Source organism: Peromyscus maniculatus, chromosome 14 (assembly GCF_049852395.1).
Source record: "Peromyscus maniculatus bairdii isolate BWxNUB_F1_BW_parent chromosome 14, HU_Pman_BW_mat_3.1, whole genome shotgun sequence".
Classification (NCBI taxonomy): domain Eukaryota; kingdom Metazoa; phylum Chordata; class Mammalia; order Rodentia; family Cricetidae; genus Peromyscus; species Peromyscus maniculatus.
Window position 1 is genome coordinate 44,218,005 of NC_134865.1, and position 24,213 is coordinate 44,242,217.

The following is a 24,213-nucleotide window of genomic DNA, read 5'->3' on the forward strand; positions in this document are numbered from 1 at the left end:
AGTAGATGTTCACCCTATCCCGAAGAGAACTGCCTTTCATTGAAATACTCTCTTGGTTATATTTCTTTACCAGTCACTCAGTACTCAGCCATTTGGACCATCTCAGTCTCTCCCCTCCCCACCCCAAGCTGAGGACTGAACCTAGGGTCTTGTGCTTGCTAGGGAAGCACTCTACCACTGAGCTAAATTCCCAACCCCAGATCATCTCAATCTTACTGACATCTGCTATTAGGATGTAACCAGCTTCGGTGCTCTGAAAAGCTTCCCAGGGCAGTCTGGCAGCAACTGACTCCCACCGGCCCCACACTGTTATCTCCTGCCCAGGACTTCCCGCTGTCCCTTAGACAGGATTGTTCTAGGTACCACACCCATGCATGTGTGGACAGAAGTTCAGGAGGAGGGACAGACGTTGGAACACTTGTAAAAGGAAGTAGGGTGTGAGCGCTTATTTCTTTCTCCTCAGCAGTGGATGCTATTGAGAAGTAACTTTATTGGAGCATGTTCTCATCACTAAGGGTGGCTAGCTGCAGGCAACATTGTAATTAATGTGCTCCGTGTTGGCTTTCTGTTCTTTGCTGTCTTGGTTCTTTATTCCACCCTCCTCTTTGGATTACACACCCCAAAACTATAATGATACAAAAGCCATTACCTCAAGACTCTCCTTTCTGGAGAATCCAATACAATACATGACTAAATATCCATAAATAAACATCAAATCAGTGTAAGCATGGGAGCCTTTAGAGTAGTGGTTCTCACCTTGTGGGTCATGACCCCTACAGGGGTGGCAGATCGGATAGTTACATTACAATTCATAACAGTAGTAAAATTACAGCTATAAGTCAGCAATGAAAATAATTTTATGGTTGGGGGTCACCACAACATGAGGGACTGTATTTAAGGGTCACAGCATTAGGAAGGTTGAAAACCACTGCTTTAGAGGGTTATTCCACATGTTGACCAAGGGTCAACACACTTACATAACAACTTCCCCAGCAACTCGTTGATAGCTCCCCTTAGAGATTCAGGCTAGTACCCCCACCCTCAGTGTATCTCTTTCTCTAGGTCACTAGTTAAATTGTTTGTGGTAACAAAATGTCTCAAACTTTGTGTCTCAAATATACATCGTTATGGCCAAGGAATCCTATTCAAGAGCAGGCTCTGCTGCAGAGCCATGGGTCTGGAGGATGCCTGGAGATTCTGAGTTTTCTATCAAATCTTCCCTTGCTGCTTCTGATGCTGATATAAAGCCAGTTAAACTTTCTTTGTTACACAGATAGCCTGCAGCAAGGACCTTACAAGCTAATGTGATGTGTATTTTTCCTACGAACGTATTTTTTTCTGCTTATGTAAATGTAACCCAATCTAGAAAATAAAGAAAGACAACTAAAGAAAGTAAACCAGGAACATTTTTCTAGCTCTCTCTTTGATACAGATTCTGATAAGTCTTTTTTCTCTGTGCACATGTATTACTGTCTTTTCCTTCTCAACTAATGTAACACTAAGTATATTGCTGTATTATATAACCCACAGTACCAGTTAGGATACATTTGGAGGACCAAACTCTCAAAGAAAATTCAGCAACAAAAGTTTCTTTAAAAGTTCTGCTAAGGACAGCCAAAGATTAATGTAACAAAGAGGTGGTAATCTAGCCGGATGAGACAGCCCTCATTAGAGAGCTGTGCTCTGTGGAATGGCAAAGAGATGCAGGAAATGCTGGGCTGCTGGAATTTTCTGGAAATCTCTCTAGAGTGCTAGAGGATTTGTCCACACAAATGGGGTGTAATTGCTCAAGGAAAGCTCTCCACAGGGCTTTGTCTCTCTCAGGCACTGCCGTGAAGCCGTCCAAAGGGTTCTGGTAATGGGGATGTGTTGGGCATTGAAAGCAGTGGCTCCTTGTAGGATTGAGGCTTGCCAATATCGTGTGCAGTGGAGGGAATCTGCCAAGCAGAACACTGGAACCTAAACAAAATCTCTCTTCGTTCTCTATCATACTTCCCAGTGTCCTCTACTGCCAAAGCTGAACATCAGTCACTTAGCAAGGGGTGGGGGGATGTTGGCTAGTTTTATGTCAACTTGGTGTAAGCTAGAGTTATCTGAAAGAAGGTAAACTCAATTGAGAAAATGCCTTCCTAAAATCCAAATGTAGGGTGTTTTCTTACTAGGATTGGGAAGGGCCCAACCCATTGTGGGTGGTGAAATCCCTGGGCTGGTGGTCCTGGGGTCTATAAGAAAGCAGGCTGAGCAAGCCATGATGAGCAAGCCAATAAGCAGCACCCCTCCATGGTCTCTGCATCCGCTCCTGCCTCCAGGTTCCTGCCCGGCTTGAGTTCCTGTCCCCACTGCTTTTCATGATAAGAGATCTATAAGGTTCAGCTCCCTTATTGTCAAGCAGACATCAAAATGCAGATTTAGAACTGAGCGTCAGTAAGTGGATAATTGGTACATCTGTCTTTAAAATAGATGTTTTATGCCCGGGGAGATGCCACTTGCCTATAACCCCAGCACTGGGGAAGCAGAACAGCCAGCCTGGGGTTCATGGAACCCTGACTTAAAACTAACAAATGCAACCAAACCTAAAAGATAAAATACACGCAAACAAAACATTAATTTCTTATTTGAATTGTTCTTCCAAGGTGGCTCCTTGGGAAACAGATTCTAAGGTTTGTGTGTAGATGTGTAATGCTTTCAGGAGTATCTCTGGTGGGCTGGAGGTGGAGAGACTGCGGAGGGGAAGTCAAACTGTGTGAGAGAAGAGGGCCATACTGGCTGATCACTGGACAATCTCTGACCCAGGGAGGGCCTGTCACGTGGCGGGGCCTGCTCTCCCTGCTCAAGGTGATTATTAGAGAGGAACTCAGTCACGAGACTTGGCTGACACTTCTTGCAGCTGGAAAAAATAAAGTTGGATCCTGGCCTGACACCAAACATTTAACTGAAAATGATTCCAAGAGCTGAATGTAGGAGCTAAAGGTTTAAATTTCTCAGGGGCTGGAAGTGCGGCTTGGCAACAGGATGCTCCTCTTGTGTATGTGTGTGTGTGGGGGGAATGGGTTTGATCTCCAGTACCATAAAGTTCAAATCAAACATTTAAGAGCTACTCTCAGAGGAAAGGATGGGGTACGGTCATTTTTTTTAATTCATGTATTTCTTTTCATTTATGTGTATATGTGAGAGCCTTGTGTTTATGTGAACCTTGTGTTCTAGGAGTTTATGTGAACCTTGTGAGTGCCTGGTGCCCATGGAGGCCAGAACAGGGCATTGGATCCCCTGGAACTGAAGTTGTGGATGGTTGTGAGCTGCCATGTAGGAACTAGGATCTGAACCCATGTCCTTTGCAAGAGCAGCAAGTGATCTTAACTACTGAGCCATCTCTCCAGGCTCAGTTAAAATCTTTATGTCATTGGATTTGGGAATGATTTCTTTGACACAACACCCAAAGCATAGCCATAGAAAAAAGTAGATAAGTTAGACCATCAAACTAAAAGTTTACATCAAAGGTCGCCATCCACAGAGGGTCAAGGCGAGCTCTGGAGTAGGTATTTGCAAGTGACATATCTAGTAAGAGGTGAACACTGTGAGTGAAATAAAAACTCCACAGCCCAACAATGACAACAACGACAATTAATTACTATAAAGACAAAGGGCCTGGGTAGACAGTCCTCTCCAGAAAGTACAGTGGTAACCAACAAAGGCAGGAAAAGGCACTCAAAGACATCAATCACTGGAAAAGTTCAAATTAAAACCACAGTGAGATTCTAATTAATGCTGATAGAATAGGTCTCATTAAAACAAACAAAAGCATAAAATAACAAGTGTGGGCAGGGATGTGGAGGAAATGAAGCCTTGTGTATTGTTGGTGGCTGCACGTGATGACCGGCTTGTCATAGCTGCATGTAGAGTTATCATGCAATCCAGCGATTCCATTTCTTGATATAGAGCCAAAAGGATTAAAAGTGGAGTTCATCTGTGCATTTGGACATGGTTCATAACTGTCATTACTCACAGCAGCCAAAAGTCAGAAGAAGCGCAGAAAACATAAGCAAAGTGTGGTGGGTATATATACCATGAAATGTTATTCAACCTCAAAAAACCAACACAGACTCCATATGAATAAGTCTTGAAGACATTCATTAAGTGAAATAAGCCAATCATAACAAGACTGCTTATATGAAGAACCTAGAGTTGCCAACGTCATGTAAACAAAAAATAGAATGTGGGTGAGGATATCCATGGTACCTAACTTATGGGTGTTGCTATTCATCAGAAATGGGTTGATCCATCTCTTAGTCAATTTAGCAGCAAAATTATGCAAATTAAATTTCTATAGAGTATATTATTCCACTTAAAATAAAATGGGGGAGTTGCTACGGGTCACAATGTTCACGTCAGGGAATCTCTCTATTGATGCTTATATTAGCACAGCTATTAAATCCTTGTTTCAAAAGCACTTGGCTCTCTTTGCCCGTGGGAGACCCTGAAGCCCCGCGCGCAGCTCGTGACCTCAGAAGTACCTTCCAGCTCTCTGTTGATGCTGTCGGGCACAGTCTCCAGCAGAAAGTAGAGTCTGCTCAGCTCCATGCTTTCAATTTCCAGAAGCTCGATTGTCTTCTTTCTCATTTCCACCTGGAAAAAAATATTAAATTACATTGTTAAATGGGTAATGCATCAAAACAATGCTTCTTTCCTAAGAAAGGGTCTCTCTGTTTTGGGGGTTTGAAAGGTCATTTCTACCAGACATCACCTGCTGTGATCTTAACTGCTGAACCATCTCTGTTGTAGAATATTATTTTAAGGTGTGTTACTTTTGTTTATGTTGCATTTGTTTAATTCTGTGAAGTTGTGTTATTGTGCCTGTCTAAAACACCTGATGATCTAATAAAGAACTGAATGGCCAATAGCAAAGCAAAAGAAAGGATAGGCAGGGCTGGCAGGCAGAGGAGGAGAAATCTGGGAAGAAGAAATGAGAGAAGTAGCAGGAGAAGGAGGAAGACTCCAGTGACCAGCCTTCCAGCTACACAACAAGCCATGGAGTAAGCATGAGATTTATAGAAGTAAGAGAATGGGAAAAGCCCAGAGGCAAAAGGTAGACAGGATAAGTTAAATTAAGAAAAGGTGGCTAGAAATGAGCCAAATTGAGGCCAGACAATTTATAATAAAGAATAAGCCTCTTTGAGTGATTTATTTAGGAGCTGGATGGCGGGCCCCAAAAAAAGAGTAAAGAAAACAACCAACAACACATCTTTTCTTCTTCTTCTTCTTCTTCTTCTTCTTCTTCTTCTTCTTCTTCTTCTTCTTCTCCTCCTCCTCCTCCTCCTCCTCCTCCTCCTCCTCCTCCTCCTCCTCCTCCTCCTCCTTCTTCTTCTTCTTCTTCTTCTTCTTCTTCTTCGACAAGGTTTCTCTGTGTAGCCTTGCACCTTTCCTGGAACTCACTTTGGAGACCAGGCTGGCCTCGAACTCACAAAGATCCGCCTGCCTCTGCCTCCCAAGTGTTGGGACTAAAGGCGTGTGCCACCACTGCCTGGCCACATCTTTTCTTGTATCTATGAATCTAAACAGTATTGTGAGTGACGATTCATTTGTTTTTAGGTATAAATGCATTTAAAGGAAGAAAGGTATTCAGAAACCATCTTTTAAGTAAATAAAGATATAGCTAATTTGGAACCAGAGAAACTTCTATTGCATTTTACCAACTGAAAATCAGATTGCATAATTGTATACACTATCATGCATAGTAGAGGGGCTGCCAAGCTGAACACTGGGACCTAAAAAGAATCTTCCTTCTCTACCATACTTCCTAGTATCCTTCACTGCCAAAGCTCAACCTCATGTCAACTGTGCAGGAGAGGGGTATGGTGGTGGTGGTATGTTGACTAGTTTTATGTCAACTAGACACAAACTAGAGTTATCTGAAAGGAGGGAATCTCAGTTGAGAAAATGCCTCCATGAGATCAAGCTGCAGGACATTTTCTGCAAAAAATAAAATTCAATGCATGTATCACCTGTACTCTGAAAGTAAAAGTGTTAATTGTGAATATTTGAAGGTAGTAAAACTGATGGTGGTTTTTATTTTTTAAATTTAGCTTATTTATTTATTTTGTAAAATGCCTAGGGTAAACGTGTATTCCTTTTATAATAAGTATTGATCAATTTTTTAAGTGGAGGGATTTATGTCTGCGACTTGAGAGATTTCATGGCTCAGGTATTGAGTGGATGGAGACTAGATTCTACAATTAGCCACAATGAAAATCTTGACTTCTAAATATACTAAGAAAAATGTAACTGAAAGGAAGAAGCAACCAGGAGGGTTGTCAGTGATGCTGGGCAGCAAAGCTCTTATGGATCCACTTGAGGGATAATGAAGTGTGGTTCTGTGTTGTGATTACATGTTTATAACTATATAAAATATAAATTTTTTATGATAATAAGCGGCCCATCTGTGGACTTGAGGTCACTTACTTCACATCCTTTTTACCTTCTTAGACATTTGTGAAATAATTCATTTGTATTCACTACTTTTTTTTGGTAAAGACAGGCGCCTTTCCTGGATCTCGCTCTGTAGACCAGGCTGGCCTCGAACTCACATAGATCTGCCTGCCTCTGCCTCCCGAGTGCTGGGATTAAAGGAGTACACCACCACCACCCAGCCTGTATTCAATACTTTTAAAATCAAATAAAGACTCTACTATTTCAGCCGAGACAGTATTTTAAACATCATCTAAAGATGATGAATAGATGTGTCTGTGATACTTCGGAAGGAAATTTTAGAACATTTCTTTATCTGGCTTCGCTAGGGGCAGGTCTATATAGAGATAGAATTCCTGACATTTTCATGACACAGTTGTCTGCTTCAGTGAAGCAGATGTTAGGAAATCATTTGCCAGTTGTGAAGGGAATTGCTACACGTAGCTGATTCCCACCACCCTGCCTAGTGATGGTGGTAACCATACATATGATCCCCACCCCACCCTGCTTAGTTATGGTGGTTAACATACAAGTGACCCCCTGCCTAGTGATGGTGGTTACTATACAAGTGATTCCCCACCCCTCCATCCCCCCACCCCTCACCCCTGCCTAGTGGCGGTGGTTGTTGGTAGTAGGTTGTTAGGCTGATTGATATTTTTGGTTGGTTGGTTGTAACCTTGCTTACATATAATGTCCAAGCTTTTGCCCACATGGATCACCTATTAATTGAACTCTCTCGGCACTCATGTGCCTTTTCCTAATTGGGCTTGTCCTCATCTCTGACACAGGCCTCATAACTCAGTTTTCTGCATAAAACATTGAGAAGCAGTCTATACTGATACTGGTTGGCAAATTGAAGGAAAATATTTTTAACTCAGGGTAAATATTTTCTCTGTTCACATATTTAGGCAACTTGAGCAGAGTCACTCTTCAGTTAAGGGTTAATGCAGGTGTAAGGGAAAGTCTGAAAAAGATCTTAAAGATAATACAGTACCAGTTTTTTAACAGCAACAACAATGTCCTTGAGGAAGGTTTTAATTTCTTCATTGCAAGTGAAATAGTCGCCTTGCAGAGATTTTTCTGGAAAAGAAAAGATTAGAATATTAAGATCTCTTAACGGATTTGCTCCAATCCTGCTTGGTTCAGCCTTTATGATCTGGTTCAAACGCTGAACTTTACACTATTTTGAATGTCTAGTGAATGTTATGAATTTCCTTTGAATATGTTTCCTATTGTATAGTATCCTAACTTAGATATATGTTTTATTATCCCTAAAGAAAATCTCTCACTAAAGTCATCTTATGACAGGAAGAAGAGATTTCAAATAGATGAAATAGCAATAAGCATTTACAAATGAGAAAAAGCTGAGATGTCTGTAATGTGGGTTTAAAAGGCTCCATATGTGTACACACACACACACACACACTGCATATAAAGTGATGTGTGCCAGAAACACACACCAAATCACTTTAGTTTGCCCTAAATGCACTTGGGCAAGTGCTCTGAACCCTTAGCCCCTCCCTGTCTCCCATCTCCCCAACCAACGAGGAACAGAAGGCTAGACCCCCGGCCAGGGATGCTGTAGTTTCAGGAGATGAATGCCTGCCCAGGCTCCTGCCAAGAGTGGAGCAGACCACCATCTCCAAGTAGGATGTGACTTCTGTAGAACTTCTCACCCACAACTACAAGCTGCTCTAACGCGGCGGTCGCTACGGAGGAGCCCAGGGTGGCGGGGAAGGTGCACAGCTCCAGGGAGAGGCTGGTGGAGACCGAGGCTGGCCGCACCATCTTCTCGCTGATAAACCCCTTATCCGGGGTCCAGGAGCGCAAAGCCATCTTGCTGCTGGGGCCAGCGCTGGCGAAGACGGAGGACCACGGTTGCCAGGGGCAACGATGACGCTAACATCTCCAGGCGCCCCCTTGTGGCCCCCACCTGTAGTGGGAGACTTCTCCGGTTCTCTTTACCACCAAACCCCTCATTAGAGGTCCTGGTTAGATGATTCTTCAGCTACTCCTTTGTGTTCTGTCTCCACTATCTTTCCTACACAAGGCTTTGGGGAACCACAGGACCACGTTGGAACGCCTTAGGCCTCTCCATATAGTAGCTCTCTTAACCTACACGGTGACTTCATGTGGCAGACTTATTATATCCATTTTATCCCGAGGCAGAAACTGAGGCATGGGCGAAAAAGTGAATTTCCGAGGCCATAGGAAGACAACTCTGGATCTAAAGAGGAGTCCACTGAATCGTTATACTTGGTTTTTAATCCTCCCAGGACTGTTTCTGAATACATTTTGCCTCGAACCGTAGCTCTTTTATCCTTACGTGAGCTATTTGATGACAGGGACACATGACTGATCAGGCTCAGTGTTGAATGTAACCATCATTTCTGCCTGGCTAGAAACAAGCAAAGCGATTTAAGTTCCATTCCTAAGATTTCTTTGCAGGTGTTGAAACTGATGTCTTACTGACTGTAATATCATTAGCTGTCAACTATGTGGTGCTTACTATGTTTCAGACCCTGTTGTGAATACTTTCCCTCCAGTGACCCACATAACCACTGTAACCCAGTGGGTGTCTGGGCCCACTTTCCAGGGGAGGGCCCTGAGCCTGCCATCTGCCACCATGCTACAGTGTCTGGTGGAGGCCTCAGCATATCAACAACAGCTGAACCAGCTCCAGAATCTAGACTTTCTCCATCCAGGAGAGCCTTATCCTGGCTGTGGGTACTGTCTTGGGTCCTCTCTTTTTGCTGGAGTTATTCTAATTATATTCAGCTCTGTTCTTGCACCTCTGCCATCTCCTCTTTGATGGATACAAGAAGCCTGGGAGACCTGTTTCCCAAATTCTCTTGTGATCTTGCATTTCTGTGTAAGTTCAACCAATAGGAGACACTAGGAAGAGATTAGAAGGTGGGGAAGCCACTCTTTCTGTTTAGAGGTGGAGTCATTTCCAGCAGCAATGGACCTCAGGGTTCTCAGGTTTGGAACCTGAGAGCTTGCAAGAGATGGTTCCAGAATTCTAGCAGTTTCCAGTAGCTCAGCAGAAAATATGGGCATGTGGATACCATCCAGGGTCATGGTGGTGGGCATGTGAGTACCATCCAGGGTCATGGTGGTGGGCATGTGAATACCATCCAGGGTCATGGTGGGCATGTGAGTACCATCCAGGGTCATGGTGGGCATGTGAGTACCATCCAGGTTCATAGTGGTGGACATGTGAGTACCATCCAGGTTCATGGTGGTAGGCATGTGAGTACCATCCAAGTTCATGGTGGTGGGTACCATCCAGGGTCATGGTGGTGGGCATGTGAATACCATCCAGGGTCATGGTGGTGGACGTGTGAAAGCCATATAGGCTGTGGTGGTTTTCTGATGTTTTCCCCTTGGTCTATATTATCCTTGTGGCACATTTCCTTTAACAGCTCCCTCTGGACATGGGCACACTGGATCATTCTGATCCAACTTTTATATTCTTCCTTCTCATCACTCCATTTATTTCACTGCTCTTCACTGTCTACAAATGCAGGCTGATCTCTAAGGGACTATCAGCATCCTCTCCACCTATTGGAGATATTTTCGGCTTTTTTTTTTAACCTTTTATTTCTCTTTTTATCTGTAATATTTTATTCTCTCTGAACATGCTCCATGAGACATGTCCAACGTACGTCTTCCTTAGCTCATGGGTCTTTTTTTTTTATGAATTTAACACCACCCTTTTCAAAGGAACTATTTTAAATTTTGAACTAGAAATCTGGTCAAACAACATGAAGAAACACTTCAGAAAAGATAAAACTGTCCCAGAAGCACATCCAAATTTTTTTTACCTGCATTAGCATTCAAATAAAAACAGTGCACTCATTTTTACAATGTATAATTGAGGTTCAAAAAAATAATAAAGTGTTGGTACTGAGAATGTGAATTTCTATGCCCTATCTGAAGAGCAACTTGGATCATTGTGTGAGGAGTCAGCCTATAATAAAGAACACATCAAGAATGGTTCTATGTGTGTGCATGTGTACATGCAAGTTCACAAGCATGTGTATAGTTTTCCTGTGGACACCAAAGGTCAAAGTTGGGGATTTTTCCTCAGTAGCTCTCCACTTTATGTTTTGAGGCAGAGTCTCTCACTAAAACTGGAACTTACCCATTTGACTAAAACTGGCTGGCCAGTAAGCCACAGGGAACCTCTTGTGTCTCTGCCTCCCCAGTTCTGGGGTTCCAGGGACACACTGCTATGCCAAGCTTTTATGTGAGCACTGGGAATATAAACTCGGAACTTCATGCTTGTGTGGCAAGCACTATATTGACTGAGCCATATCTTCAGCCCAAAGAATGGTTCTTAAAGGAACCAACCACAACTGTGCCCAAGGATGTACCGTGAACTTGTTGTCGCTTTACTTTATTTAAAAATTTTAGTTAGCATACAAAAATGTGACATTTTTGCACACACGTGTCATTATGCATGTATGATGATACAGATGTAAAGCTCTATTTTAAACAATAAAAATTACATATAGTCCAAAATGATGTGCATTGAGACATTGCTTTTAAGTAACCTTGGGGTAATCCATGTTGTGGGACAACCTAGGAAGCAAGCCATTATGTGGTTTAGAACATGGCTCCTGGTGGATTTAAATGAGCTCTACCATTTACAGCATGGAGTGTTTCCTAAGACTAGCGGCTTCTACTAACGCCACTCATAGCTCTAAAAGAGTGGAAGTAATAATAGCTCTTAATTCACAGCGTTGTTGGAGAGACTATCTGAACTAATACTAACACATATGAAATACCAAAGTCTTATACTAAACTAATACTGTAACTATTAGAAAGAATGGCTATTCTTTCTTACATTTGCATGCACATATCTAAGGGAACATTTGAGTGAGGTGGGCATGTTCACTATTTTCATTGGAATGGTCATCCTATCGGTGTTTATATGGCAGAATCGACCACACTGGAGCTTTGGTTCATTATAGTTTATTGTGCTTCAATTATCCTGAATAAAACTCTAAACTCTCTATGTGAGTATTTCTTGATAGTACTCTGTGCCTGTCTCAGCACAATCTTATAAAGCATTTCTGAAAGCCCGACATGCCTTCTATCTGCTGCTGTGATAAGATGCACTGGACAATCGATTTGAAAGGAATTTGAAAGGATTGATTTCACTCATAGCTTTGGGCCCGTGGTTGATTGGTTCTGTTGTCACTTGGTCTGTAGTAAGACAGGGGGACATGGAGAGTGAGAGGTTAGTCCCAGTATCCCTTTCAAGAGCATGCCCTAGTGACCTAACTTCCTTTTGCTGAGTGCCACCTGTTATGGGTTCCACCACATCCTAGTAGCATCACAGGCTGAGGACTAAGATTTCAAAACATGTGACATTTCAGATCCAGGTTGTGGTGCCGCAACATCTGTCCCCTCATAAGCTAGAATTCAGTGAGCAAGATGCATGGAGCTATAGACAAGCTTGATATTTCTGAATTTGTAAAGCAAAGAAAAACTTGGGTTTTTTTTTCATAAAAATTCCTTGTTTAGCTCATTTTCTGTCAATATGCTCAAACCAACTCAAGTGTATCCTTAATTATTGATCTTTATGTAATATAATGAATTGATACTTCTGAACAATTTAAGAGATGATTTAGCAAAAAAAAAAATCAAGGCTCTTTCTATAACCACACAATAAATGTTTGTTAAATTAAAGTTAGAACCTTAAATTAAAAGAGCACTACACAAGGGTCTGGGGACATAACTCAGGTAGCAAAGTACTTGGTGCAAAAGTGTAAGGACCTGAGTTCAATTTCTAGAACCTAGGTATAAAGCCTGTCATGGTGGTGTAGCAGAGAAAGGCAGATCCCTGGGGCTTGCTGGCCAGCTAGCCTAGCCTAACCAGTGTCCCTCAGGTCCCCAAAACAAGGTAGATGGCTCATGGGGAGTGATACCCAAGGTTGTCCTTTGGTGTGCACACACACACACACACACACACACACACACACACACACACACACACAACATGCACATGTTCAAGGTCTTCATGGGAAGTAAGAACTGTAGCAAACTAAGTCTCTGCCATCCCCACTTCAAGCCCTGCAAGTCTAGCACATCAGCTTGTGCCCAGTGTTTTTATCTTTCTGTTCTATCATCTATCTGTCTGTCTGTCTATCTATCATCTATCTATCTGTCTATCTATCTGTCTATCTATCTATCTATCTATCTATCTATCTATCTATCTATCTATCTATCTATCTATCTATCTGCATGTTATCTCATCTTTCGGTCTATTCCCTTCATGACCATCGATGGTTGCTGCAGCCCTGGTACAATGCTCTGCACTTGTACAATGCAGGGAAATAGAAAATTCTCAGCGGTGAAAGTCCCACGTTCCTTTCTTCAGGGGAAGGACATATGCCCAGAATCTCACATGCTTCCTTGTCTCGGTGTCCAGAATGGAATCACAAGGCCACCCGGGGGGGGGGGGGAGTTAGAACAATGAGTTCCCACTGTCATCTCTGTGGATGTGACAGGAATCAAGAGGCATGAGGCAAACTGGGAGCTGGGGGATCTCTACAGGAGTCAACCAAGTTCACATTTAACCTCAAGGTCAACTCCAAGCTAGCTGTGACTTCACGGCTCCCTCGGAACTGAGAAGGAATCAATGAAGTTTCTCAGGCTGAGTAGAAAGGGAGTTTGTGTCTAGTGTATCTCCCAAATTTAAGCCTTCCAGTTGGCTTCACGCCTGGCAGGTCTCTGCACGATGTTTATATATTTGAATATCCTTGCTCCTGGGATTTCTGGTAGCATCCGAAATGTTTTGATTGATTTGACATGAAATCAAAAGGAAGACCTATTTGGGGGAGGAAGGAGGTCAGCAAGAGTTGGGGCAGGAGGCATGGGGGCTGACACAAATTAGACCAGAGTGTAGCGACACATATGTATGAAGACGTTATAACGAAATCCTCTAATTTGTCAATTAAAACAAGTTCATGAAAAAGGTGCCTATCTTCAGTTCTCCATTACAGTGACTCTAGCATGTGGTTATTTGTGGCAAAATGGCAGAGGAAACATGTGCCCTAGGTGGTACCAGATGGCTAACAGTGAAGCAAACAGGAGCACCCTGACAGAATTGTGCCAAGGAGGAAATCGAGGTACCTCTAAGGAAAGACAGGCTATGCCGACATTCATAACACTCATCTAGGAGACTCGCTTCAATTTTCTCTCACGAATATTTGTTTTCAGTGACCCAACGGATTTGGAACAACTATGGGCCACATCATTGTTAATGGTTTTAGGTAATTTGCCTCTTTGCATTCATTCTTCATGAGTAAAGTGGAAATTTGTATCTTGGGATTGTGAACACGAAGCAGAATGAAAGACGTCCTGACCACAGAACACTTGCCAAGGATTTCCCACCTTACGCATTTCCCATCTTTGCCTTCTCTTAATGGAAAATAAGAGTTTTTCTGAGATGCAAATGCTACTGCACTTTCCGCCATGTCTTGATTTGTTATCCAAACCTCAGGGACAATTTTGTCAGCCAACGCTGCAGTAACACAAACGGGAAGTTGGTTTTTTGTCCATGGCATTTCTCCCGGGTGGTGGTCACTGCCTGCAAGGTGAATCTCAGCACAGAAAGACAATAGGCATCTCTGCTATCAGACACAGGCATGGCCACACCCGAACCGGCACCAGACTCACTGGTTCAGACCCTCCCTGTGTGCCTGCAAGGCTGGGTATTATGTCCAGCACAGAGCATTTATGTTTCAAAAAAGACTGATCAGTGATACCAGGGATGGGACCTTGAAGGAGGTCAGACCGAACCCTAGAGGGGTCAGGAAGAGGAAAAACATGAGAAAGAGGAGAAAGAAAAGGTGGGCACCTGGAGATGTCAACTGTCTGTCCCTGGGGTCTCTCTTCTCTAGAGCCTTCCCATGTCCAGCGACTGAGAACTGAGCAATCTGGCTTTCTCTACAAGTTCAGTTGGGACACATTCAGTCACAATATGTTGGGTTTTACCATACACGAAATATTCTAACTAGCCTTTTAAGTAAACACATGGGTGGATTTGGTTCCTGTTCTTGAGAAAATGGCCTTGAGGTGGGGGAAGGCGCACTCCTTTCAACCCACTGTCTTTCCGTGCAAGCAGGGCCGAGCCATACCTACTGCATGTGCCTGCAGAGCGCGTCACATTCTCACACAACAGCAACTTCCATGGCCCCAGCTCAGCTCTGTGGGGTACTTGATACAGTGATTTCTTGAAAAGAAAATTACATTAAATTTAACATGGGGCTAATGAGAAGGGAAGCCAGAGCTGTGCGAGGTTCACTGTACACTCACTGGGAAGAGCCTTCCTTGATTTCAAACCAAGAGGGTGGGTTTTCTGCTGCAGACAGAGCCGTGGTGGTAGAAGCTGCCCCCTGCCGGCAGCTGCTTGTTTCTGGCAGAGATGACATTTTCATGGTAGGATAGTGTCCTCTACAGGGATTAGGACCTCTGTCAAGTATACTTGCCAAGTAATCAGCAATTAAGCTGGGCCAGAAACAGCCAGTGTTGCAGCGAGCACCAATTCCTCGTCTTCTAGCTGCTGAAGCGGCTCGTGAATCAGGCGGCATCCTCGTTGAGAAAGGTGAGTAACGGTATTTTAAACACTTCCTTCCCAGTCTCACCAACGATTCCAACGCTCAGACTCTAAGTATTCCTTTATATTTTATATTTCTTAGTTTCCTTTATTTTGTATTTTCTCTGAATTCTTATTCTTAAAATGTGTACCAGACTGGATTTCTCATGCGAAGGTGACCCAGTAAAGTTATAAAGTAAACTTCCCACTTGACTTTGAATGTCTCTCTCTTTTTTTAAAATTTACGGAATGCCAGGAAACACGGGAGGAGCACCACGTGTGGATGCAGTTGACTGTCTCTGCAGCTCCCCTCGGAGGAGAGTGGAAACACAGACGAGCTGTTGCAGCTCTGGTTCACATCTCCCCAGCCCCTCAGGAGCCCTCCTCAGTCAGCTCCTGGTCCACCCGTGTGAACCTCTGACCCCTCGGGAGCCCTCCTCAGTCAGCTCCTGGTCCACCCGTGTGAACCTCTGACCCCTCGGGAGCCCTCCTCAGTCAGCTCCTGGTCCACCCGTGTGGACCTCTGACCTCAGACCTACCTTGCTGTCCTTCAGTCTGTGCCTTGCCTTCCCTTCCTTACCAGATGCTGTGGTTTGGATATGGTTTAACCTTCAGGGATTCGCCAACAGATGTTTGGTTTCTGCGTGGTAGAAATGAAGAGGTGAATCTTTTAACACGTGGGGCCTCTGGTAAGGTAGCAAGACAGGTCCCTCCCTTCTTCCTGGTGATGAGACGTTCCCCTCTTGTGCTTCTGCTATGGTAGGGACATGTGTCGTGATGTGACAGTCAAGAACACCTGCCCTCAAATAGGACCAATGCTGTGCTGTGTGGACTCTGGGCCTCCAAAATGATTGGTGAGACTTCTTCGCCATGAATACCCAGCCTTGGGCATTTCATTCTAGCAATGAAAAGTAGACAAGCACAGAAATTTTTTAAAAGAGTGATCTATATATTGACTATGGGATGTCCCTTCACCTTGAACCTAATTTGCCTCCTCTTCATCTTCATTGTGTGTGTGTGTGTGTGTGTGTGTGTGTGTGTGTGTGTGTGTGTGTGTGTACATGGGTATGGAAGTCAGAGGTTAACATTGGGTATCTTCCCAATTGCTTTTGTCCTTAATTTTTGAAACAGGGGTTCTCGCTGAACCTGGAGCTTGTCAGTTCAGCTAGACTCGGCCGGCCAGCAAGCCTCAGGGGACCAACCTCCTGTCTGTCTCTTCTGCACTGGGATTACAAGTGTGTACCACTGGTCTGGCTTTTCCACACAGGTGCTCAGGATCAAACTTCATGTAATGGATGCTTGTAGTAGTCAGGGTTCTCTAGAGGGACAGAACCAATAAAATGGATATGTCCATTCATGTGTGTATAAAATTTATTAAATTGGTTTATGTGGAAATAGTAACAACAACTGAATCACATCGGAGAGCCTGAGAAACCCGTAGTTGCTCAGTTTAGGAAGTCAGGTACCTCCAACAGTCCCAGTCTGGTGCAGAACTCAGAGGTTTCCAAGGGAGCCACTGGTCCTCCGTTGATGATGGAAGCCCAGAAATGCTGGTTCTATGGAAGCAGCAGCAGTAGCATAATCATCACCATCAATGCCATCATCACCATCATCACCAACATCACCATCACCATCACCACCAACATCACCATCACCACTAACATCACCATCATCACCAACATCACCAACATCACCATCATCACCAACATCACCATGATCACCATGATCACCATGATCACCATGATCACCATGATCGCCGCCGCCGCCGCCGCCGCCAGCAGCAGCAGCAGCAGCAGCAGCAGCAGTAGTAGTAAATTAAATCAGCTGCGACAGGGAGTCTAAAGGAGGAAAGGGTGTGTAACCTTCCTTCTGTCCTGACCTTTTCTCTTTGGGCTGCAACCAGAAGGTGCTGTCCACATCTGGAGTGGGCCTTCCACAATTATGTAAGGCAATCACAATAGCTCCCCATTGGAGGTTTCCTACTTGGGTGGTTCTAATTTGTGACAAGTTAATGTTAAAGGCAGGCATCATAATACTTAAAATATTGTTGAAGAGATGATAGAAAAATTCCTAATGTGTAATTTTTAAAAGCATAGAGTTCAAAATCTACAATTCAGGTATTATTAGAAAGGGGAAAACACACACAGAAAAGGCATCTCTCATGATCTACCACACTAATATCATGTCTAAGCCAATGTCCCAACTATAGTTACTCTTTCTGTGGTGAAACTCCATGACCAAAACCAATTTTGGGGAGAGAAGGGTTTATTTGGCTTACATTTCCACATTGTAGTCCTTCACTGAAGGAAGTCAGATAGGAACTCACACAGGGCAGGAACCTGGAGGCAGGAGCTGATGCAGAGGCCATGGAGGGGTGCTGCTTATTGGCTATTGGCTTACTCTTCATGGCTTGCTCAGCCTGCTTTCTTAATAACACCCAGGACCACTGGCACCACCTACAGTGGAGAAAATGCCCTACAGCTGGATCTTGTAGAGGCATTTTCCGAACTGAGCATCCCTGCCCTCAGATGACTTCAGCTTGTGTCAAGTTGACATAAAACTGTGCACACAGAAAATATGGAAAAGTGAGGGTCACAATTGTAATCCCAGCACTTGGGAGGCTGAGGCAGGAAGAGTGAATTTGAGGCCAGCTTTGGCTACAGAGTAAAGCCCAGCCTCCAAAATATCACTATAGCCATCAATTTAAAACAAAACAAAACAAAACAAAAACAGCCCACTAAGCCAGTAGGCAAAGCTGACATTCTAATGTTGGGAGACCCCCAGCAGACTTCTTTGAATCATCTTAAACTGTACGTAAAATTTGAGTCTGTGAGTTGATTGTTACACCAAAATTATTACTTCATGAGCATTTGTAAAAGGGTAAACTCTTAATCAGCCAGATTTCAGGTTATGAGAAGGAATTCTCAGCTCTGAGGGATCATGGACATCTGGAATTAATGAGTGACGTCACCATGCTTTCCCTGCTCTGGCTTCTTTTCCTGCTGCAGTGTGGATGTGTGTTCTACATCAGGGGGACGGTGCATATAAAATTAAGCCATTACATAAAACCCCTTAAGGTTTGCACTTTCCCATCTCTGTTCACAGCAGGATTGTTACATAACGCCCACATTCAACCCTCTTTAGCTGGGAAAGTCCAAATGGGAAAACTGCTTCGGAAAAAAACCCTGCAGTTAAACCCTTAGACTCCCGGGTGTTCTTCCGATAAATGCCCCCTGAGTGTTCATACATGTTAGTGGATTTCTCCTGCCGCTGTCAAAGAGGAAACACGGTTCCTCACCTGAAGAGACCGCAGGGGAGGGGAGCAAAGGCTTCGTGCATGGACTCCACTCGAAATCAGACAGACAGACCTCGCCGTCCTTGCTTTAGCTTTGAGCAGTGGGCGAACACTGAGATCCAGTTTCCTCAGATCAGGAGAGTAAAATAGGCCCTTGCGGGATCCTGACATTTTAGTTACAGATGTTTCTAAGAAGCCCACTCTACACAGTGCCTGGATGGAAGACGCTGTATTAGTTCTAAGAAGTTTTTCATCTCAATAGCCTCAAAATAGCCTTCCAGACTAATAAATGAGGTATGCAGCTTGGATAATAATTTAGATGTATCCCGTAGAATACCCAACTTAGAGATTAAAGAATAAAATTTAAAAATATGTCCCATTTGTGTGTGTGCGCATGTGTGTGCATGCGAGAAACAGAGAGAGAGAGAGAGAGAGAGAGAGAGAGAGAGAGAGAGAGAGAGAGAACAGAAAAAAGGTAGAGACATTTTGATCAAGAGAAACTGTAAGAAAGGCCAGGAGGAAACACTTGTTCCAGAACTTTCAAGTTGGGAAGTCAGATGGGCTAGATTAGAAAGCCTACCATAATATGCACATACCATAATATGCACAATGGCATCATTGGAAAGCTGCATATTCTGTTGGGGACATGTCCCATGCCATCACATACAAAGCTGTTCTTTCCTACCCAGAGAAATAAGAAAGGCACAAGCTATATTACAAAGAACAAAAAGGAAGACAAGGTAGGTACATTTGCCCTGGGGATATTATCTTGGGGCAAATTCTCCAGTAACTTTAGGGCACTTGGGTGTAGGCACAAGTGAACAGAATGCACACTGCAGAATTTCTGGGATGCTTGATGACTGCCACAGGAGAAAATGCCTGTTCTACCTACCTCACAGTGGCTTCACTCTAGGGGCTTCATGTGCAATGGTAATTTTTCCCTAGGGGAATTTGCATGCCAAGGCTCCGTGTTTGTCTTTGACAGGTTTCAAAAACAAGAGAACATTAAACTAGAAGCTCTGACAAGGGTAACAGCCAGGGAAGGAGGAAGGAAACAGCACCAAATTCAGCTGAACCATTTCAACTTTAGTTTTCTAAGTAATCTCTTGGGTTTAGTGCCCCAAAAAAGATTTCTCATGGTAGTTCAGAGAATGGGGAATGTTATACATTGCTGGGCTTTCTCCCTCCTGTGAGGGCTTCCTGCCTCCCTCCTCTAAAGAGGAGCACCATTTGCCAGCGGGTGGGTAGAAATCATGGCAAGCTTTACTCTGGCTGTGATCAAGGAAGATCATCAGTAATAAAAATGGCCCAGTGATCTTTATTCAAATGATGTGTTTCTCAGTTGAATTACAGCTTACAGATGGGATGTAGGTGTGATTGAATATCCTGCCCCTCATTTAAATATGAGCATGGGAAGAGCAAAAGATGTGTCATATCCCACCACCTTTGTTGCTGAGATGATCCAGGAAGCATGCCACATCCACCCACTTAGCTCCTCCAGAGGCGGTCAAGGTTTTCCATGGCTCACAGTCAGAATGGGGAGTTGTCTCATTCACTCTGGGCTCCCTGGTGCCTCTCCTTTCTTCTCACCTGTCTGCTGAGTCTCCACACTATCCAACCCTTCAGCATCACCTTGGCTAATGTTTCCTGTCTATGACAGCATGGGAAGTGCCCAAAGTCCTATCTAATCTTCTGTCCGTGTCTATGATTTCTGTGAGCCTGGCCTTTCCCTCGGTCATCTTCTTCACCACCACCCCCACCCCCACCACCCCCACCACCCCCACCCTCCCACCCCACCAAATGGGATTCCTAATTGGACTCTCCTAATAAGGTACACAAGGAATTCTAGACAAGCTGGAGAAATGAAATACCATGACAGGCAATACTGATGGCCAGTTCTGCATAATAAAAACCCCTCTAAGAAATCATGCTTTCAAAGGCTTGAGATTGAAAACCTACAGAAAGACTAAATCCTTTTATTTATGAATGTATTCTTTGTTTTGTTTTTTCCTTTGGGTGTTGGAGAGTGAAGCCAGGTCCTCACACAGGTAAACACATGTTCTGGGACTGAGGTATATGAGCTTCGCCCAAGAAATCATCCTCTTCTGTATCATTGAACATTCAAAAGTAACCAGCCACCAATTTAAGCTGATTATCCCTCCCTAAGCTGGTTCTTCTGGGCTCTCCACCTGGAAAATGGTGTATTCTTGCTCAGCTGGTCATAGAAAGTTCTGGGGGTTAGAGTGAGGCCAGTGAATTGCCTAGGGTGTGAAGTCTAATCAGGCAGCCACTCTCAGGGCTAAATTTGGTCTTGAAACTCTACCTCAAGTCAATCACCAACTTCAGTCAAATCATCCTCCGAATTATGTCTTAGCTGCATCCTGCACATTGGGTGATTGACATGTTAGTCAGGAGATGGGGATGCTGAGCGTTTCCTTTCCTTTGTTATCACGGCTCCATTGGTACCGGTTTGTGTTAGAATTGTGTTACAGTGATCTCCCATACTCTTCTAATCGCCAGTGTCTGGCCTCATCACTGTGTTCAAGTGACTCAGACTTAAAGCCTAAAGCCTCAAATCCTTCATTACTTTCTGTGAAGAAATTTACTTGGCATTGACAGTCCCACAAGCACCTCCCACCCAGCTTGGCTTACTACTCACCATTTTCTGCGTATGCCATGCTCTTCCTCATCTTGAAACCTGTTGCATGTTCTTCCTTCATTCTGGTGACGCTCGGAACCCAGCCACGCAGTTCTGCTTCCCTAAGCATCGCGCTCTGGGCTGGAGCTTGAATGGCAGCTCTGATGTCATGCCCTTCTTTGTTTAGTTAGTGTTTACACATAGGCATTGCCCTCCTACCCCCAACACCGAGATGCCAGCTTCTTGGCTGTTTCCATGATATCAAGCAGCCCTTGTTGGCTTTATGCCGCTTTGCTAAATAAATGCTTCTTATACTCAACTGTACTGCTTAAGGGCAGCTTTTTACACACAATGTCTCCTTGTTTCCTTCCATTGATACTCCTTTCAATCACTGCTATCTCATCTCTTCCTCTTTTGGAAATAGAATGTACAAAAAGGGGGACCAATGAAGGCCAGTAGAGACTTGCCTAGTGAATGAAGGCTAGTAGAGACTTGCCTAGTGAATGAAGGCCAGTAGAGCACTTGCCTAGCATGCACAGGCTCTGGGTTCCAGTCCCAGTACCACATAAACCAGACATAGTGTCACTCATCTATAATCTGTGCACTTGGTAGATAGGGGCCAGAAGATCAGGAATTCAAGGTCATCTTTTGCAACATAATAAATTGAGACCAGCCTGGGCAACATGAAACCCTGTCCCCTCTTCCCAAAAAAGTGCAAATGAATCTTTACAAGAAGCGGAGTTCAATCACTTGAAAACTTAGCACAGTGGAAACCGGAAGTGTGGATTTTGTCATCATGTTCTGTACGTGCAGGGTCTCGTGGTGTTTTCTATTATTAATGCAACAAAGCTGTAACCCAAGCTGGGGCTGGACCCTGTAGTTCTGGAAATGGGAGTAAGTTGAAGCCCTGGCCTCAGCTCTTCTGACCCATCCTCAAGGAACTTCTTTATGCCTTTTCCAGCTTTTGCATTTCCCAGCAAGATCACCACAAGACAGGGAGAAATATCTACATTTAGTAACATTTATTGATGCATTCAGTATCAAGTACATAAGTGCAAATATCCAGAGTCCATGATTAAGTCCATTAGGAACTACAGAGAAAGTAATACAAATTGTAATAAAGTCAACATGCTGGCACCTTTTAGTTACCATACATGTAAATCAGCACAGCCATCCCATACAATAAAAGTACTGTGTATTCATTTTGGATTTATTCTTAATTTAATCATTTGTACGTTATACAAAACTGATTACCATATGTACGGTCAACTGTTTCATATTATTATTATTTTTTTTACGTTGTGTGTGTTGGAAAAATGCTAAAACATTGGCCTACAAGTCTATATAGTGTTATTAAAGATGAATCCAAACCAGCAACCCAAGGACATGATAAGCGATCACCAATATTGTGTCAGCGCACTTGGCAAGAAAGGCCTAGCCACAGGGACGTCGCAGCTACGGGAGCATTGCAGGAGGACAGGGAAGGAAGGAGAACGTGGGCTCTCACCATCATGCACTTTTTTTTTTTTTTAGCAACACAAAATTAAAAACCACATCTAACACACTTTTCTCTATACTTTAGTGATTGACACAAGGGACTCAAATATCCTAAGAGTACAGGAAGAGCCTGAAAACACCTGTCTGAAAGTTTGCCTCTAAGATTATGGTACTGGGAAAGGGACACAATCAATTTGCAATAACGAGGAAGCAGAGAGCTGTTACCACTCCAGACACCCCCATCCACGGCCAGCTTCTCCTGGGATATCCATCTACTCCGTGTGCCTTTTGGTACCAGGGATTTTAGCCTGGATCCTACAAAGGCAAAACCAAAGGGTTACATTGCAAATCCACAAAGTCATTTTGTGTATTCATCACGTGGCTTTCCTAACTGGGTCACCCAATAGTGAGGCTGTTCGAGAAAACTTAGTTTCATGTGTGGGTCTCTAGAAACACTTATAAAACAATAAAAAGGAGCTGAAAGTCAGATGGTGCCCAGACAAGAGAGCCGCATTCAAAACTTTTTAGTTGATGGGACGGCCACGTTGACTTCCTTCATGAGAAGTTGGGAGAGTCTTCTGTAGAGATAGAAGACTTCCTTAGGTGACCAGTAGTGACTCTACCACAACTTCCTTCTGTAGAGAAATCACCACTGGTCACTTCATTGAGGGCGCTTCAGGAAGAGGAGAGTGTAATGACTACACCAGGAAGACGAGCATAAACTGAGGTGGTTCCTGGCCATGGCATCTCTTCACCCATGGTGTGTCAAAATACCGGGAAGTGGAATTAAGCCTGGATCTTAGTCCTAGCTATGGCTGCTCATTCACTGAATGAACCTTCTCCACAGCTTAGAGAGCCGTGTGTGTGTGTGTGTGTGTGTGTGTGTGTGTGTGTGTGTGTGTGTGTGTCCAACCATCTGTCTGTGCATATGCAGGTATTATATGTGTGTGTGTGTGGGGGGGGTGCATACATATGTATGTGGAGACAAGGACCCAATTTCTGGTTCTTCGGTTGAGCTCTACCTTGTCTGTTGAGACAGTATCTGTCACTGGCCCCAGGCCTGCTGACTAGGCTGAGCTGGGTGGTGGATCTCAGCGATCCGCCAGGCTTCTGTCTCACTAGCACTGGGATTATAAATTCTTACTGCCATGCCTGATTTTTCTTAAATGCCGGTTCTTATGCTTGAGTAGCAAATAATTTCTTGGCTGAGCCACTTCCCTAGAAAATTATCTTTAACCTGTGGGTCCCCAGATATTGCCAAGGTTCCTAATGTTATCACTTTAGGATGGGATCACTCTAGGAGGTCTTCGTGTATTAATCTGAGGCCTTAGGAGTTCAGCTTGCAGACTAGAACAGTCATGTTCCTCTGAACTAGGCAACCTTCAACATTCTAGAACTTAGTGTTTTACAGAGGAACAAGGTGATTTGGGGGGGTTTCCATCCTCATCTGTGTGGAAGAGAGGGACTTACACCCAGGGACAAGAGGTTCAGATGGGGACAGATGTTCTGAAACAATGCGAGACGACGTGGTAGGAAGTGAGGGGGAAGCTGTGGGGAAGTGGGTGGAGCCCACTTTAGAAGTTCTGAGCTGAGAAACAGATGCCCAAAGCATAGGCAGAAGCCAATAGGCCAAGATCTGGCGGTTTCAGACAGAAAGCAGCGAGTACAGAGGCCCGAAAGGAGCCTCGATGTTGGGGGGGGGGGTCCAAA

At 43.9% G+C, this 24,213-nt stretch overlaps 2 protein-coding genes across 4 annotated transcripts in view; both read right to left on the reverse strand.

Annotated features, from left to right (window-relative positions):
- Ccdc175 (coiled-coil domain containing 175) overlaps window positions 1-8,372 on the reverse strand; it is a 64,440-nt gene extending 56,068 nt beyond the window's left edge. The window contains exons 1-3 of the mRNA XM_016008991.3: window positions 8,139-8,372; window positions 7,457-7,542; window positions 4,512-4,623 (exon numbers count right to left, since the gene is read on the reverse strand). Of these exons, the coding sequence (XP_015864477.1) occupies window positions 4,512-4,623; window positions 7,457-7,542; window positions 8,139-8,298 (358 nt within the window). The 5' untranslated portion in view covers window positions 8,299-8,372. The remainder of the gene's footprint in view (window positions 1-4,511; window positions 4,624-7,456; window positions 7,543-8,138) is intronic.
- A 13,633-nt stretch (window positions 8,373-22,005) lies between these two features.
- Window positions 22,006-24,213, reverse strand: part of Rtn1 (reticulon 1) — a 221,432-nt gene continuing 219,224 nt past the window's right edge. For all 3 annotated transcript variants that reach the window (XM_006990726.4, XM_076550857.1, XM_006990728.4), the window contains one exon: window positions 22,006-22,818. In XM_006990726.4, the coding sequence (XP_006990788.1) occupies window positions 22,776-22,818 (43 nt within the window). In that variant the 3' untranslated portion in view covers window positions 22,006-22,775. The remainder of the gene's footprint in view (window positions 22,819-24,213) is intronic.